Source organism: Chrysochloris asiatica, unplaced genomic scaffold, assembly GCF_000296735.1.
Source record: "Chrysochloris asiatica unplaced genomic scaffold, ChrAsi1.0 scaffold00033, whole genome shotgun sequence".
Lineage (NCBI taxonomy): Eukaryota > Metazoa > Chordata > Mammalia > Afrosoricida > Chrysochloridae > Chrysochloris > Chrysochloris asiatica.
In genome coordinates this window covers 13,571,697-13,584,984 of record NW_006408551.1, presented here as the reverse complement: position 1 = coordinate 13,584,984, position 13,288 = coordinate 13,571,697, and the positions used below count along the sequence as shown (strand labels likewise).

General features: G+C 39.9%; 1 protein-coding gene across 2 annotated transcripts in view; it reads right to left on the bottom strand.

The window, feature by feature from the left end:
• Positions 1-13,288, bottom strand: part of SRGAP1 (SLIT-ROBO Rho GTPase activating protein 1) — a 404,265-nt gene that overhangs the window by 155,125 nt on the left and 235,852 nt on the right. For both annotated transcript variants that reach the window (XM_006859514.1, XM_006859515.1), the window contains exon 4: positions 688-750. In XM_006859514.1, coding sequence (XP_006859576.1) covers positions 688-750 — 63 coding nt within the window. The remainder of the gene's footprint in view (positions 1-687; positions 751-13,288) is intronic.

Here is a 13,288-nt window from a genome sequence, read left to right as displayed (position 1 = left end):
ACAGGGTTTCTGAGGCTGTAAATCTTTATGGGAGCAGAACGCCTCATCTTTCTCCCGTGGAACAGCTGGTAGTTTCAAACTGCTGACCCTGAGGTTCACAGCCCGATTTGTAACCACTATGCTACCAGAGCTCCTTATAAGTACATATAGCACCGTAAATAAAATTTATGTCCAGAAAAGAATGTTATTACCACAAAAGAATAAATACTAAAAAATTTACAATTTTAGCACACTACAATTAATGTCATTGCCCAAACAACTGACCTAAAATGGAAAGAAAGAGAAATTAGAGAGCCAGAACAAAGCAATTCTAAATTCTGCAGGTCCCAGAAATAATGAATCTAAGGATGAAAACAATTTAAAATGTCCTAGGACATTATATATGTATGTGCATGTATGTATGTATATATATATATACACACACACACACACACACACACAGCTAGACAGATAGGGTATGATACAAACAGCTAAAAACAGGTGTTATTGGGACACATATTTCTGAAGTAAGTCTCCTCAAGTTGGGAGAGGTTGGCCAAGAAATACGGCAGTGTGCAGCTATCCATTTTGTTTTACACTGCAATCAGAAAAGCACCCATCAGTACTCTGACTTGCAGTGAGTTCTGATAAGGGCACAGAATTCTGAACCAAGGATTCTTGAAAAAGAAGGAAAGATAAAGTGCTTACCGTATAAAGCTCATTAAGAACCTTCATTAAATCCTCATGAAGTTGGAATGCAATCTCTTTGCTCTGTAATTAAGAAGAAATTAAGAAAGAATGTTTACTTAGAAATGTAATACAAAGCTGATGCTAAATTATTTAAATCTTAAAAAGTCCACTAATTGAAAATAGAAGAATGCATGCAACATAGTGAAAGACCAGCCATACCCTCATATAACTGAGTTTCAACTCAATGGCATTTTGTAAATGCTAGGTGATATGAACTGATTGATGGTCACTACTGACTGAACCCAAGCAAATAAGTGGACAGCATGAATGGCTCCCACCATGCAAATCAGACTCTACCAAGAAAAGGCAGGCAAAGGATTGCACCTGCTCAGAATTAATGTCATTCCGGTGTGGCATCAGAGGTAAGCACACCACCTCAAGGTCGGTTTGAACCACAAAGTTGGTGGTTCAAACTCACCAGCTACTCCTCGGACACCCTATATAGGATCATGATGAGTTGGAACCAACTCTATGGCACTTAACAACAAAATTAACTTGACCATTCTGTCTATCACACCTCAGTATCATCACAAAGGATTTTGTGATTCTCAAAAACCTAAGTCAGAAATCAAATTGAAATGTAACCCCTTTCCAAAAGAAGTTTGATTACATTTTTAAGAAATCATTGAGCCCCTTTGTGTGTATGTATACAAAATTTCTTATCTATTTTAAATAGCATAGTTAGCTTTTTTTCTGTTTTGAGTTTATTAGAATAGGGACAAAAAACAAACTGTGTAGCTAAATGTGCACTTTGAGACAATATAAACAACTTCCTGCTGTCTCCTGTATGTGCCTCCCACTAGACTGTCAGTATTGAGGGTAAAGGCCATATTTTAATCAGCTCAGCAACTCCCGTGTCCTGCGCAGTCCATGGACACAGGGTCAGGGCTAGGGGGAGGCAAGTGAGATGCCAAGGGTGTAGAACTGAAGGAGACATTCACTCTCACCCTAATCTTGGTCCTTCTTGACCATATAACGCTTCTAACACATGCTTGCTGAATGAATTCATAAAAACAAGCTGAAATTGTGGGGCAGTCATGACATTTGGTGAAGCTTCCCTGCTTGTAACTGCTAAGAAGCCAAGAGGGAAAGGTCCACAGGCTACAATGAAGAAAATACTAGGACCCAGGTGCAAACACAGGGTCATTGGGCCAGGCCTCAAAAACGGCCAAACGTGATGAAGCAAAGATGCTTGATGATAAAGTAAGGTGGGAAGATGTCATCAGAGCAATAACACCTGAACTTTGCAAAATTCAAATTCATTAGTAACATCTGTCACTAGGTCTTCCTGGAGTGAAGATAGGACTGCTGTTTATCAAGCTTAGACAGCTTCTAAAACCCCCAAATGAGAATTACGGATTCTATGTTTTGCTATGTCTTTGATAAGTAGTTGTTGTTCAGTGCTGTCAAGTCAATTTTGACCCATAGCGACCCTGTATAGGGTTTCCAAGGAGCAGCTGGTGAGCTTGAACCGCCGACCTTGCAGTCTGGCGTATTAACCCACTGCAACACACCAGGACTCCTTGATAAGCAGAGGGGTGGGATTAAAAAATCACTCAGGAGTGAAATGAAAGTCACAAGTAAGCAAAGGAAGCCAACTGAAATTTATTTCCCTCAGGTCCTGGTTATTCTGACATATTATACAGTATACATTATACTGCAGTCTTCCTACGACTTCAGCTTGGTATTTTTTAAATATCAGATTTCATTCAAGGATCTAGGCCACCAATTCAGAACCCTCTAATGGGGTCAAAGGCTACCAAGTAACTTTGCTCAGCTGCCCATGTTTAACGAGGCAAGTCCAAAAAGAAAATACTTCTTAGCTAAGATTTTAGAACAAAACAAAACAAAATAAATCCCTCATGTGTAATTAGCGCCTATGTAAAAATGTTCAGAGTCAAATGGAAAACTTAAGTTTGGGGTTACACGGACCCTCCCAAGCTACCCTAGACCAAATGTGTCAGAAAAAGCATGACTGATTTGTTTCACATTTTATAAGGTTTCAGGTAAACCTGGCATCATAGACAGACTGCCTTCTGTCAAGGATACATTCACATTTTGCATTTACTTTTTCCCAGAGGCCCTGAAATATGTGTATATATTTCCGTTTGTCCGAGAGATAGAATAGCTTAAAAGCAAGGTTTCTGGAATCAGAATGACTGAGTTTGAAGTTTCAAAGACTTTGGATCTCATTGTGCGTCTGTTTTCTGATCTGTAAATGAAGCTAGTCACCATACCTATCTCAAAGGGCTGCTGCAGAGGTTAGAAATGAACAGCACCTAATACAAAGCAAATGCTTCACAAACCTCAGGGTTTGAGTGTGTTTCTGAGGCACTGTTTGGAGATGGCAGCTCCCTTGAGTGGAAAGATCACATATTTTTCTTTTGGTCTCTTCAAACCAAACCCACTGCCATGTGTCAATTCCAACTCACAGATAACCCATAGGACAAGGTAGAACTGCCCATAGGGTTTGCAAGGCTGTAATTTTACAGAAACAGACTGCTACATCTTTCTCCTGTGAGTCACTTCTGTTGTTGTTGTTGATTAGTGTCATCGAGCTGGTTCTGACTTAGAGTGGCCCTGTACAGGGCTTCTGAGGAGCAGCTGGTGGATCTGAATTGCCGACCTTGCCGTTCAAACCGACCTTGTGGTCTCATGCTTATCCTACAACGCCACAGTTCAGAATGCAGACCTTTCGGTTAGTGGCTGAGTGCTTTAACCATGGCACCACCAGATCTCTTTTGGTCTCTTACCATTTCATTGGTTTCACATGAAAAGCACTTGATAGGTGCTGGCTGATTTGATTTTGATGCTCTGACTACACTACCCTTCTGCTTAGTTTCCTTGAAGTGACTGACTTCAAAGGGCCCCAAATATAGGTTCCCAGCTTTCCTTATGTCCATGAATGGACACACTAAATGTACCTTCCTAAGTTCTATTTTCTACTGGAGTCCTGGTGTGGCACTGTGATAAGCACTGAACTTCAAGGTCAGCAGTTCAAACCCACCCGGCACTCCTTGGAAACCCTATAAAGGGTTGCTATGAGTGGGAACCAAATCAATGGTAATCGATAACATTGGGATAACAACAGCTAGTGGTACTGCACAAATTAATCAGCATCACTGAGGAAATGGGTACATCTTCAAGACAACATGATAAAACATACAGCTTATGAAAAAGATCAGTAAAGAATAACCACACAGTGGGAATGAGAGGTATCTTGAGAAGTTGGTGGGCGTTCTTTTCAGGCAGGTAGACCTCCATCTACTCTCATACCAAACACATCAGCAAAGTCTCTGCCTACTTGTCCACTTTGAATTACAGTCTGAATCTTCCAGAATCTATTAAAGAACCTAGAAATGAACTGTTTCTTCCCATAACCTCCCCTTTGGTCTGCAAAGGCTGTTCAAACCCAGCTGCTTCGTGGAAGAAAGATGTGAAAATCTGCTTATGTAATGATTACAGGCTAGGAAACCGTCTAGGGCACTTTTACTCTTCCTGTGGGTTAATGCACCAAACTGAAAGCTGTTTGAACTGCAAGATTCAAGCTCACCAGCAGCTCCTTGGAAACCCTATACAGGGTCGCTATGGGTCGGAACCGACTCGATGGCACTTCACAACAACAACAATAGGGTGGCTATGAGTCAGAATCAGCTTGATGGCAAGAAGTGTTTTGGTTTATGCTAAGTGTTGGGGACCTGGAGACAAGGCAAGAGTGCTCCCTGTCTCCATGGCTTGGAAACAAGGCAAGGACAACTTTCCATCAATGGATTCAAGCAGTTTGACCTATGCCATCACAAATGCTGATCTGAAAACGTATCTCTCATTCTGTGTTACTGACTTCCAACACAAATTCCCAGACATGAAATGAGCAGGATAAAAGTCTGAACATTTTGAAGACTCTTCATGCTTGTAGGAAAATAAAATTCTAAAAGGGTTACAATGAATGTATGTTGCTTTCAGGATAACAGTGGAAATGAGAGCAAGAAATCTGGGGTTCCCCCAAGACTCTCTTCTTCTTAAAGGAGAAGTCACTACCCTTACCTATTCTGGCTGACTCATTTTTTCTGTCGTAACATTACAATTTTTTTTTCCTAGATAAAGATATCCTTATAATTACAATCCTTTAAAAGACTTGCTATATTTTTTCAGGATACAGTTCAAATTTCTTACCTTACAGGTCAGGACATACTTGCACAGTATACATACTTTAAGTCCAAAGCTTGTTGTGATCATATGTCTTTATAATAATAATTGTAAAAAGAAGGAAAACAAACAAAATAAAAACAGATTCTGTTGAGTCTGTTCTGACTCAGGATGACTCCAAGTTTTCTCTGATCCTTCCTCTTTTTCAAACCTTGTGTGACCCCCCTCAAAAAAGGTGGGGTTTTGTTGTTGTTTTTTTAAAGTAGATGAGCGGGCCTTTTTCTTTGTGTTTGCACTCTTTTCGTTTGCAAAAAGACTGTTATCATTGAGAGAATCAGCCTTCATAGTAACAGATGCCCTTAACTTATATAAACTCTGAAGACAGCAGCAACATCATGTCCAAGACATATGGTGGGAAAAGTTGGGTTGAACTTAATGGCCTGAATCAAGCTTCTGGATGAGATTTATAGTGTGGTTTCTGTACATTTTATCTGCAAGGGTCATGGTTTCATACATACCAAAATCATAACTAAACAGCTGGGCATGAAATCAACTTTACTGTCTACTTTATAAGGAGCCCTGGTAACACAGTGGGTTAAGCATTGGGCTGCTAACCTCAGGGTCGGCAGTTCAAATCCACCAGCTGCTCTGCGAGAGAAAAATGAGGCTTGCTGCTACCATAGAGATCTATAGCCTCAGAAACCCTATGGAGCAATTCTACTCATTACTTGGGGTCAGGGTGGGGGAAAGAATACATATTTTTTAAAACAAAACTCTACTCGACTAGAAAAAAGAAATTCAAAGAGTTATAGATACAAGACCACAGTTCAATTTTGAAATGAGTCAAAACTTAACCCTAAAGAGAAATACCCAGGATATCTTATACACTATTTACTGATGCAACAGCTAGGCAAATGTAGGCGTGTTCAGCCTGTGAGGAGACAATTTGAAAAATGCAATGTCACCTACAACAAAGGCACTTATAACCTCCCAGGGTTGGAAAATTTGAATAAACAACTAAAGTAATGCAAGCCTGAGAGTTAAAATTCTACAGGGAATAAAGAAGATGAGACAATTGTTTTCATTTTCAGTTTTCATTTCCTAACTCTTCTAGAAACACAATTTTTCATGCTAGGTTCATTTCTCTACTTGAAATGCTGATGAATTGTAAGAAAAAAAACCTCTCAGTGGCTCATGCAAACAAACCTTCCCATTTAAAATCAGGGTGAGCTATGAAGTTCTTATTCAGACCACATTATAATTAATTGAAAAATATCAGAAATACCTTTCTAGATCTTTACTTAATATTCTGAACTTTACAAACATTTAACAACTCAGCTTTTTATCAACCATTTCTTACTATTTTGTTTTCCTAAAGTACATTTAGCTGAATCTACAAACTTAGCAGTACATCCAATTGATTCTCCCTCCTATGATAAGCATGAGCACGCAGAATTAGGCTAACTTATACTGATTCACAAAGTGATTGAAAACCCCAACACCTGCACCTGCAGTCGAGTTGGATAAAGTTATCATTAGAGCCTGCGATGAATGAATGAAACCACATTATGTAGGAAACCCAGGACCTCAGTCTGAGTAGCATGGTGGTACAAAAAGCCCAGGGATTATTAGTAAAAGTAAATCAATAAGTAAGAGATTTGCTTATTCATAAATCATCTGCCAAATTAGCAAACAAGAGACAGAGATTCTTTGAGATATCGATAGAAACTCATTAGTCGTTTACTCACTCATGTATTCATTCACTCTTATGTTAGCTTTTACTGAGTGCCCCGTGTGCCAAAGATTGCCTGATTCACAATGAAACACTGCCATGTTCTGGAACATTCTCACAATCATTGCTATCTCTGAGTCTATTATTGTAGCCACTGTGTCAATCCATCTTGTTGAGGGTATTCCTCTTTGTCACTCACCCTCTACCAACCATGATGTCCTTCTCTAAGGACTTGTCCCTTCTGCTAACATGGCTACAGCAAGTAAGACAAAGTCTTTCCATCCTTACTTCTAAAGGGCATTCTGGCTGAACTTCTTCCAAGACAGATTTATTTATTCTTCTGGCAGTCCATGATATATTTAATAGGCTTCACCAACATGATAATTCAAAGGCATCAATTCACCTTCAATCATTCATCTCAGTCATTGTTCAGTTTTCACATGCATCTGAAGCAACCAGCTTGGGTCAGGCATACCTCAGTCCTTATAGGAACAGATTTGCTGTTTAACACATTAAAGAAGTCTTTGACAGCAAATTTACCCAATGCTATACGTCCTTTGATTTTCTGACTGCTGCTTCCATGAGTGTTGACTGTAAACTCAAGTAAAACGAAATCCTTGACAACTTCCATATTGTCTGTTTATTGTCATGTTGCTTATTGGTCCAACTTTGAGGATTTTTGTTTTCTTTATGTTGAGGTCTAATTCATACTGATCTTCATCAATAAGTGCTTTAAGTCCTTTTCATTTTCAGCAAGCAAGCAAGGGTGTGTCATCTGCATATCACTAACTATTAATGAAACTTCCTCCAATTCTGGTGCCTCATTCTTCTTTATACAGTCCAGCTTCTCGGAATGTTTGCTCAGCCTGCAGACTGAGTCAAGTAAGTAAATGGATACAGCCTTGACGAACACCTTTCCTGACTGTAAACCATTTTAAACATTAAGTCTATCTGAGTGACTGCATCTTGGTTTCTATATAGGTCCTACATAAGCACAATAAGTGTTCTGGAATTCCCATTCTTCACAATGGTATCCATAATTTATTATGATCCACACAGTCGAATGCCTTTGAATAGTGAATAAAATAACATCTTTCTGGTATTCTCTGATTTCAGCCACAATCCATCAAACATTAGCTATGATATCCCTCATTTCACTTCTTCTTCTGAATGTGGTTTGAATTTGTAGTAGTTCTCTGTCAATGTACTGCTGCAATCTGTTTTAGTTTGGAAGCTCAGCAGAAAACGATTCACCAGGGTATTGGGAATACTGGTATAGCTTTCAGCATCACAGCAACATGTAAGCTACCTCAGTACGACAAACTGACAAATGGTGGATGTAAAAATGACAACTGGTTAGTTTGTAAAACTAGCAACAAATTAAGTCAAAGCAGACTTGTTGTTAGGTGCCATTTAGCTGATTTCAAATCATAGTGACCATATGTAACTGCCCCCAGCCCTATAGGGTTTACTAAGCAGTAATCTTTATGGGAGTATGTCTTTCTCCCTTGGAGCGGCTGGGTGGATTCAAACTGCCAACCTTCTGGTTAGCAACCAAGCTCTTAACCATTGTATTATGAAGGCTCCTAAGAAATAGAAAAATAAATCTCCCTAGAATAAGTGTCCTTTTCATCAAGAATTGGGTCCTTGCAGAAGAAATTGAGACAATACCCGTGGCTAGAGGGCAGATATACATGGAATGACAACCTACTTGATGGGTCCAAGGTCAGACCCTACTTAAATACTTACAACTTCTCTGAGCCTGTGTCCTCATCTACAAAATGGGTAAGACTATAGTATGATGAAGGAGCTCTGGCAGCGTACTGGTTACAAATCGGGCTGCTAATCTCAAGGTCAGCAGTTTGAAACTATCAGCAGTTCCATAAGAGAAAGAGGAGGCTTTCTGCTCCCATAAAAATTTACAGCCTCGGAAATCCTATACGGGGTCACTAAGAGTCGGAACTGACTCCATGGTATACCAATACCTCCATCATAGTACTGATGGAGTCCTGGTGTGGTGCTGTAGAATAAGCAATAGACTACTAACCATGGGGTCAGTGGTTCAAACCCACAAGTCGCTCCTCAGAAATCACATGCAGAGTACCTATGAGTTGGAACCGACTGGACAGCCCTTAACAACAACAAACAACATAATACCTATGGAGTCCTGGTGTGGCACTGTAGGATAAGCACTGGACTACTACTGCAGGGTCGGTGGTTCAAACCCACCAGCTGCTCCTCAGAAAACCCATACAGGGTTGTTATGAGTTGGAACCAACTCAGTGGCACTTAGCAACAACAACATAGTGTCTATGGAGTTCTTGTGTGGCGATGTAGGATAAGTATTGGACTCATAACCGTAGAGCTGATGGTTCAAACCTACCAGCCACTGCATGGAAACTCTACATAGGGTTGCCATATGTCATAACTGACTCGATAGCACTTAACCACCACATAGTACCTATGCTATAGGGTTTTTCTGGGAGATAATGAGATGTTCATGCTATTATATGCTTAATACAGTGCCTCGTACATACTAAGCATTTCATAAATGTTCTTTTCTACTGGCATTGTGATGTTCTTATCCACACAGCATCATATTCTTATTTCATCTCATAATGTCCCTTTATAAATGGTAACACAAGAATCTATTCATATTAACTTTCAAATAAGAATGTCTCAGATAGTTTAACAGAATTCCAGACGTATTTTTTAGTCTACGTAACTGTGTTTTAAATTACTATATCAAGGAGGAAAAAGTCCATTCCAAAGAATCTTGCAAAAGTACAGCAAAGTAGACTCTTAACTCTGAGCGAATCCTTGCTGACGTCAGACTGCATCAATTGTTAGAAAAGTCTTTCTTATGACAAAGCCTGTCTCTACTGCCCGATCTGAAGCATCTTCACAATCGTTGGTATGGTTGAATCAGTTGCTGCATCCACTGGTTATTTTGAGTGTCTTCTAAAATAGGGGGCTCATTTTCTAGAACTACACTGGACAATATTCTGTGGTGACCCACAGGGTCCACAATGACAGATTTTCAAAAGTAGATCACCACGTCTTTCTTCCCAGTTTGTCTTAGTCTGAAAGTTCTGCTGAAATCTGGAACATATGTGAAACTTCTGGTGGCACACTTTCTAGCATAATAGCAACAAATCAAAGTCCAACAAATTAACAGACGGGTAGTAGTCTCCACTCAACTTCTACCAATTGATCTTAACACGTTACTATAACTCCAGGAATCTTATAGTCAGTCAGTTTCAGCCACTGTTATGTTCAAGATTGAAATGTGCCCCTGAAAATATCTGCTGGAATCCTAAGCCCTATACTTATTGCTGTAGGGTGTGTCCTAAACCTAATCATTTCAGGGTTATAAAAAGAGCAGATTAAACACAGAAGCAAGCACAAACTGGGAAGCCAGGAAGGGAATCAACTGCCATTGAACTGAGGAATGCTCGGGCAACAGAGGTGGAAAGAGACATGGATGCCCCATCAGAGTCAACAGCCAGTGTCCTGAATGTGGACTTCCAGTCTCCTGAATGGTGAGAAAGTAGACTTCTCCTCTTTCAGTCATCCACTTGTGGTAGTTCTATTATAGCAACTCTCAGAAGTAGAGACAGCCATCGTTTATATGACAAAATTTCAAATATCTGAAGACAGCCAGTGGGTCTTAAGGAGCCCTGGTGATGCTGTGGGCTAGGTGCTGGGTGCTAACCACAAAGTGGGTGGTTCAAAACCCACCAGTCTGTCTGTGGGAGAAAGATGTGTCTGTCTACTCTGATAAAGATTTATGGTTTGGAAACCATATATAGGGTTGTTCCTGAGGAGTCCTGGTGTGGCGATGTAGGATCAGCACTGTACTGTAAACCACAAGGTTAGTAGTTGAAGCCTACCAGCCGCTCCTTGGAAACCCTATACAGGGTCACTATGAGTCAGAACCAACTCGACCACATTTAACAATAACAACAACATAAATTCGTTAGGAGATGAAACTGACTTGATGCCAAGCAGGTTTGGGCTTTTTTCTCTATTGGTATTGTTGTGTTGCTCAGTGCTGTCAAGTCAGTTCTGACTCATAGTGACCCTGTATAGGGTTTCCAAGGAGTGGCTGGTGAGTATGAACCGCTGACCTTGCAGTTCAAATCGACCTTGTAGCCCACTGCATTATCCTACAGCACCACACCAGATCCCAGCTAATGCCTATTTCCTCTGTGCTAAATATTACCACTGTCTTCAGCTGTTCTTTTTATGATACAGTTTAAAGAAATAAAAGAATTGTTTTTTCCTCCCAGTCTTGCAGTCTCCTCACTGTCTTGCAGCTAGTGGCATTAAGTACACTGTATTTGTACTTCCAGGGGTGGAGGCTAAGACACTGAAAGGATCAGGAGGCAACACACACCTTCCAGTGACTTGCAGTCATTTAATTTGCCCTGTTTTGGGAGCTAGTCCAAACCCTAATCTGAGCACTAATTGTAAACTCAAGAATCCTGAAATCAATGTTAGATTATTTTCCTTTCTCCCATAAGGCAAAGAGCCATCAGAAAAAGGGACTGGAAAATCCTAAAGCAAATCGAATTACGAAAGACTGATAGCAATTTACTTGTTTTAAAATACTGACAGACCTTTTTTTTAAAAAAAAGCAAAAAAAAAACATTAAATTCATTCCTAATCTATATGGAAAAAGACCTTTTTGGAGGCAATACTATTGCAAGCATCACTGCTCTGATTATAACTCATATGATACAGTAAAAATTACTACCTAGACTATGACTGCAACAACTTCCCATTTAGGTCTCTAGGATTACTTTATTCTCATTCCAATTTACTCTTCAAAATGCTTTGAAAAAACAAAGCTGATTATGCCATCCCTCTGCTAAAAATTCTCTCTTCACTTCCTTAGTTGCTTAGATGATAAAATGTCAATTATTCAAACTTGGATTCAAAATTCCTTAAACAGCCTCTACTTGGCAAAGTAAGAGGGTCACCAAAAAGAGGGTCAACAAGATGAACTGACACAGTGGGTGCAACAATGGGCCGAAAGGAGTCCTAGTGTGGCACTGTAGGATAAAGCACGGGACCACAAAGGTCAGTTTGACAGCAAGGCTGGCAGTTCAAACTCACCAGCTGCTCCTCAGAAACCCTGTAACAGGGTTGGTATGAGTTGGAACTGAGTTGACAGCGCTTAACAACAACAAAAACAAAGCCATTTTAGATCCCAGTTAACTGCTGTCCCACTATATACCATTTACCACACCACAGATTATACTCCTAACTCCAACCCCCTTTGTAACAGATGTGGGTTTATGGTCCAGGCAAAAAAACATAGCCCAATACAATGTGGGACTCCTAGTGCAGCGCTGTGGGTTAATGCGCCAGACTGCAAAGCTGTTTGAACTGCAAGGTTGGCAGTTTAAGCTCACCAGCTGCTCCTCAGAAACCCTATACAGGGTCGCTATGGGTTGGAATCGACTTGACGGCACTTAACAACGACAACAACAATATAATGTCAGTTTTCACTTTGTTGTACTGTGGTGACTTGCATATTACAGTGATGCTGAAATTTATAGTACCAGTATTTTGAATACCAGTAGGGATACCCATGGTGGACATACTTCAGTGGAGCTGTCAGACTAAGGCAGACTAGGAAAGAGGACATGAGATCATCTTCTGGGGGAAAAACAAAAGGATACTGAAAACTGTATGGACAACAGCAGAATATTGTCTTATATAGTGAAGATGAGCCCTGCAGGCTGGAAGACACTCAAGATACCACTTGCAAGCTTTCTCCTGAGAGCAGAGTTGGCCTTAATGCTGTGGGCAAAGTTTGTAAGGCTTTCATTTGCTGATGTGACATGACTCAAAATGAAAAGAAATAGATGCAAACAGTGGAAAGTGGAATGTATGAAGCATGAATCAAGAAATATTGGAAATTTAAAAAATTAAATGTCTAAATACTAATATACTAGACATTGTTGCTGAGTGCTGTCAACTTGGTTACAATTTATAGCAACCATGTGTAGGGTTGCTAAGGAGTCGCCGGTGGGTTTGAACCACTGACATTGTTGATAGCAGTCCAGTGCTTATCCTACCGCGCCACACCAGGACTTCATCCGAGGTACTAGTGAGTTAAAACTACTGACACTGGCAATTTAAAATCAAAGAATCATATGGTCTATGATGACAAGCATAGCAAATTGACCGGCATCACATTCATCATCAAAAACAAAGTTCCAAGGTCCATCCCAAAATACAATGCTGTCAGTGATAGGATAATAGTCTTAAGTCTACAAGGAAAATCAGTTAATTATTCAAATTACCCACCAGTCACTAATGACAACAATGAAGAATTTGACCAAACATATAATCAAGATGCATTGATATTTATATGGATTGGAACGTGAAAGTTGGCACCAAAGAAAGATCAGTAGTTAGAAAATATGTTCTTGGTGACAGAAGCAACACTGGAGACTTTGATACAGTTTTGCAAGGCCAATGATCTATTCATTGGGAAAACTTTTTGTTTTTTGTTTTTAAACAACATAAAAGATGTATCACATGGTTCTTGCCAGATGGAATGCACAGGAATCAAACTGATCACATCTATGGAAAGAGATGATGGAAATGCTCAATGTCAGGAATAGAAGAAGACTAACAGAACATTTGTTGTTGTTGTTATGTGCC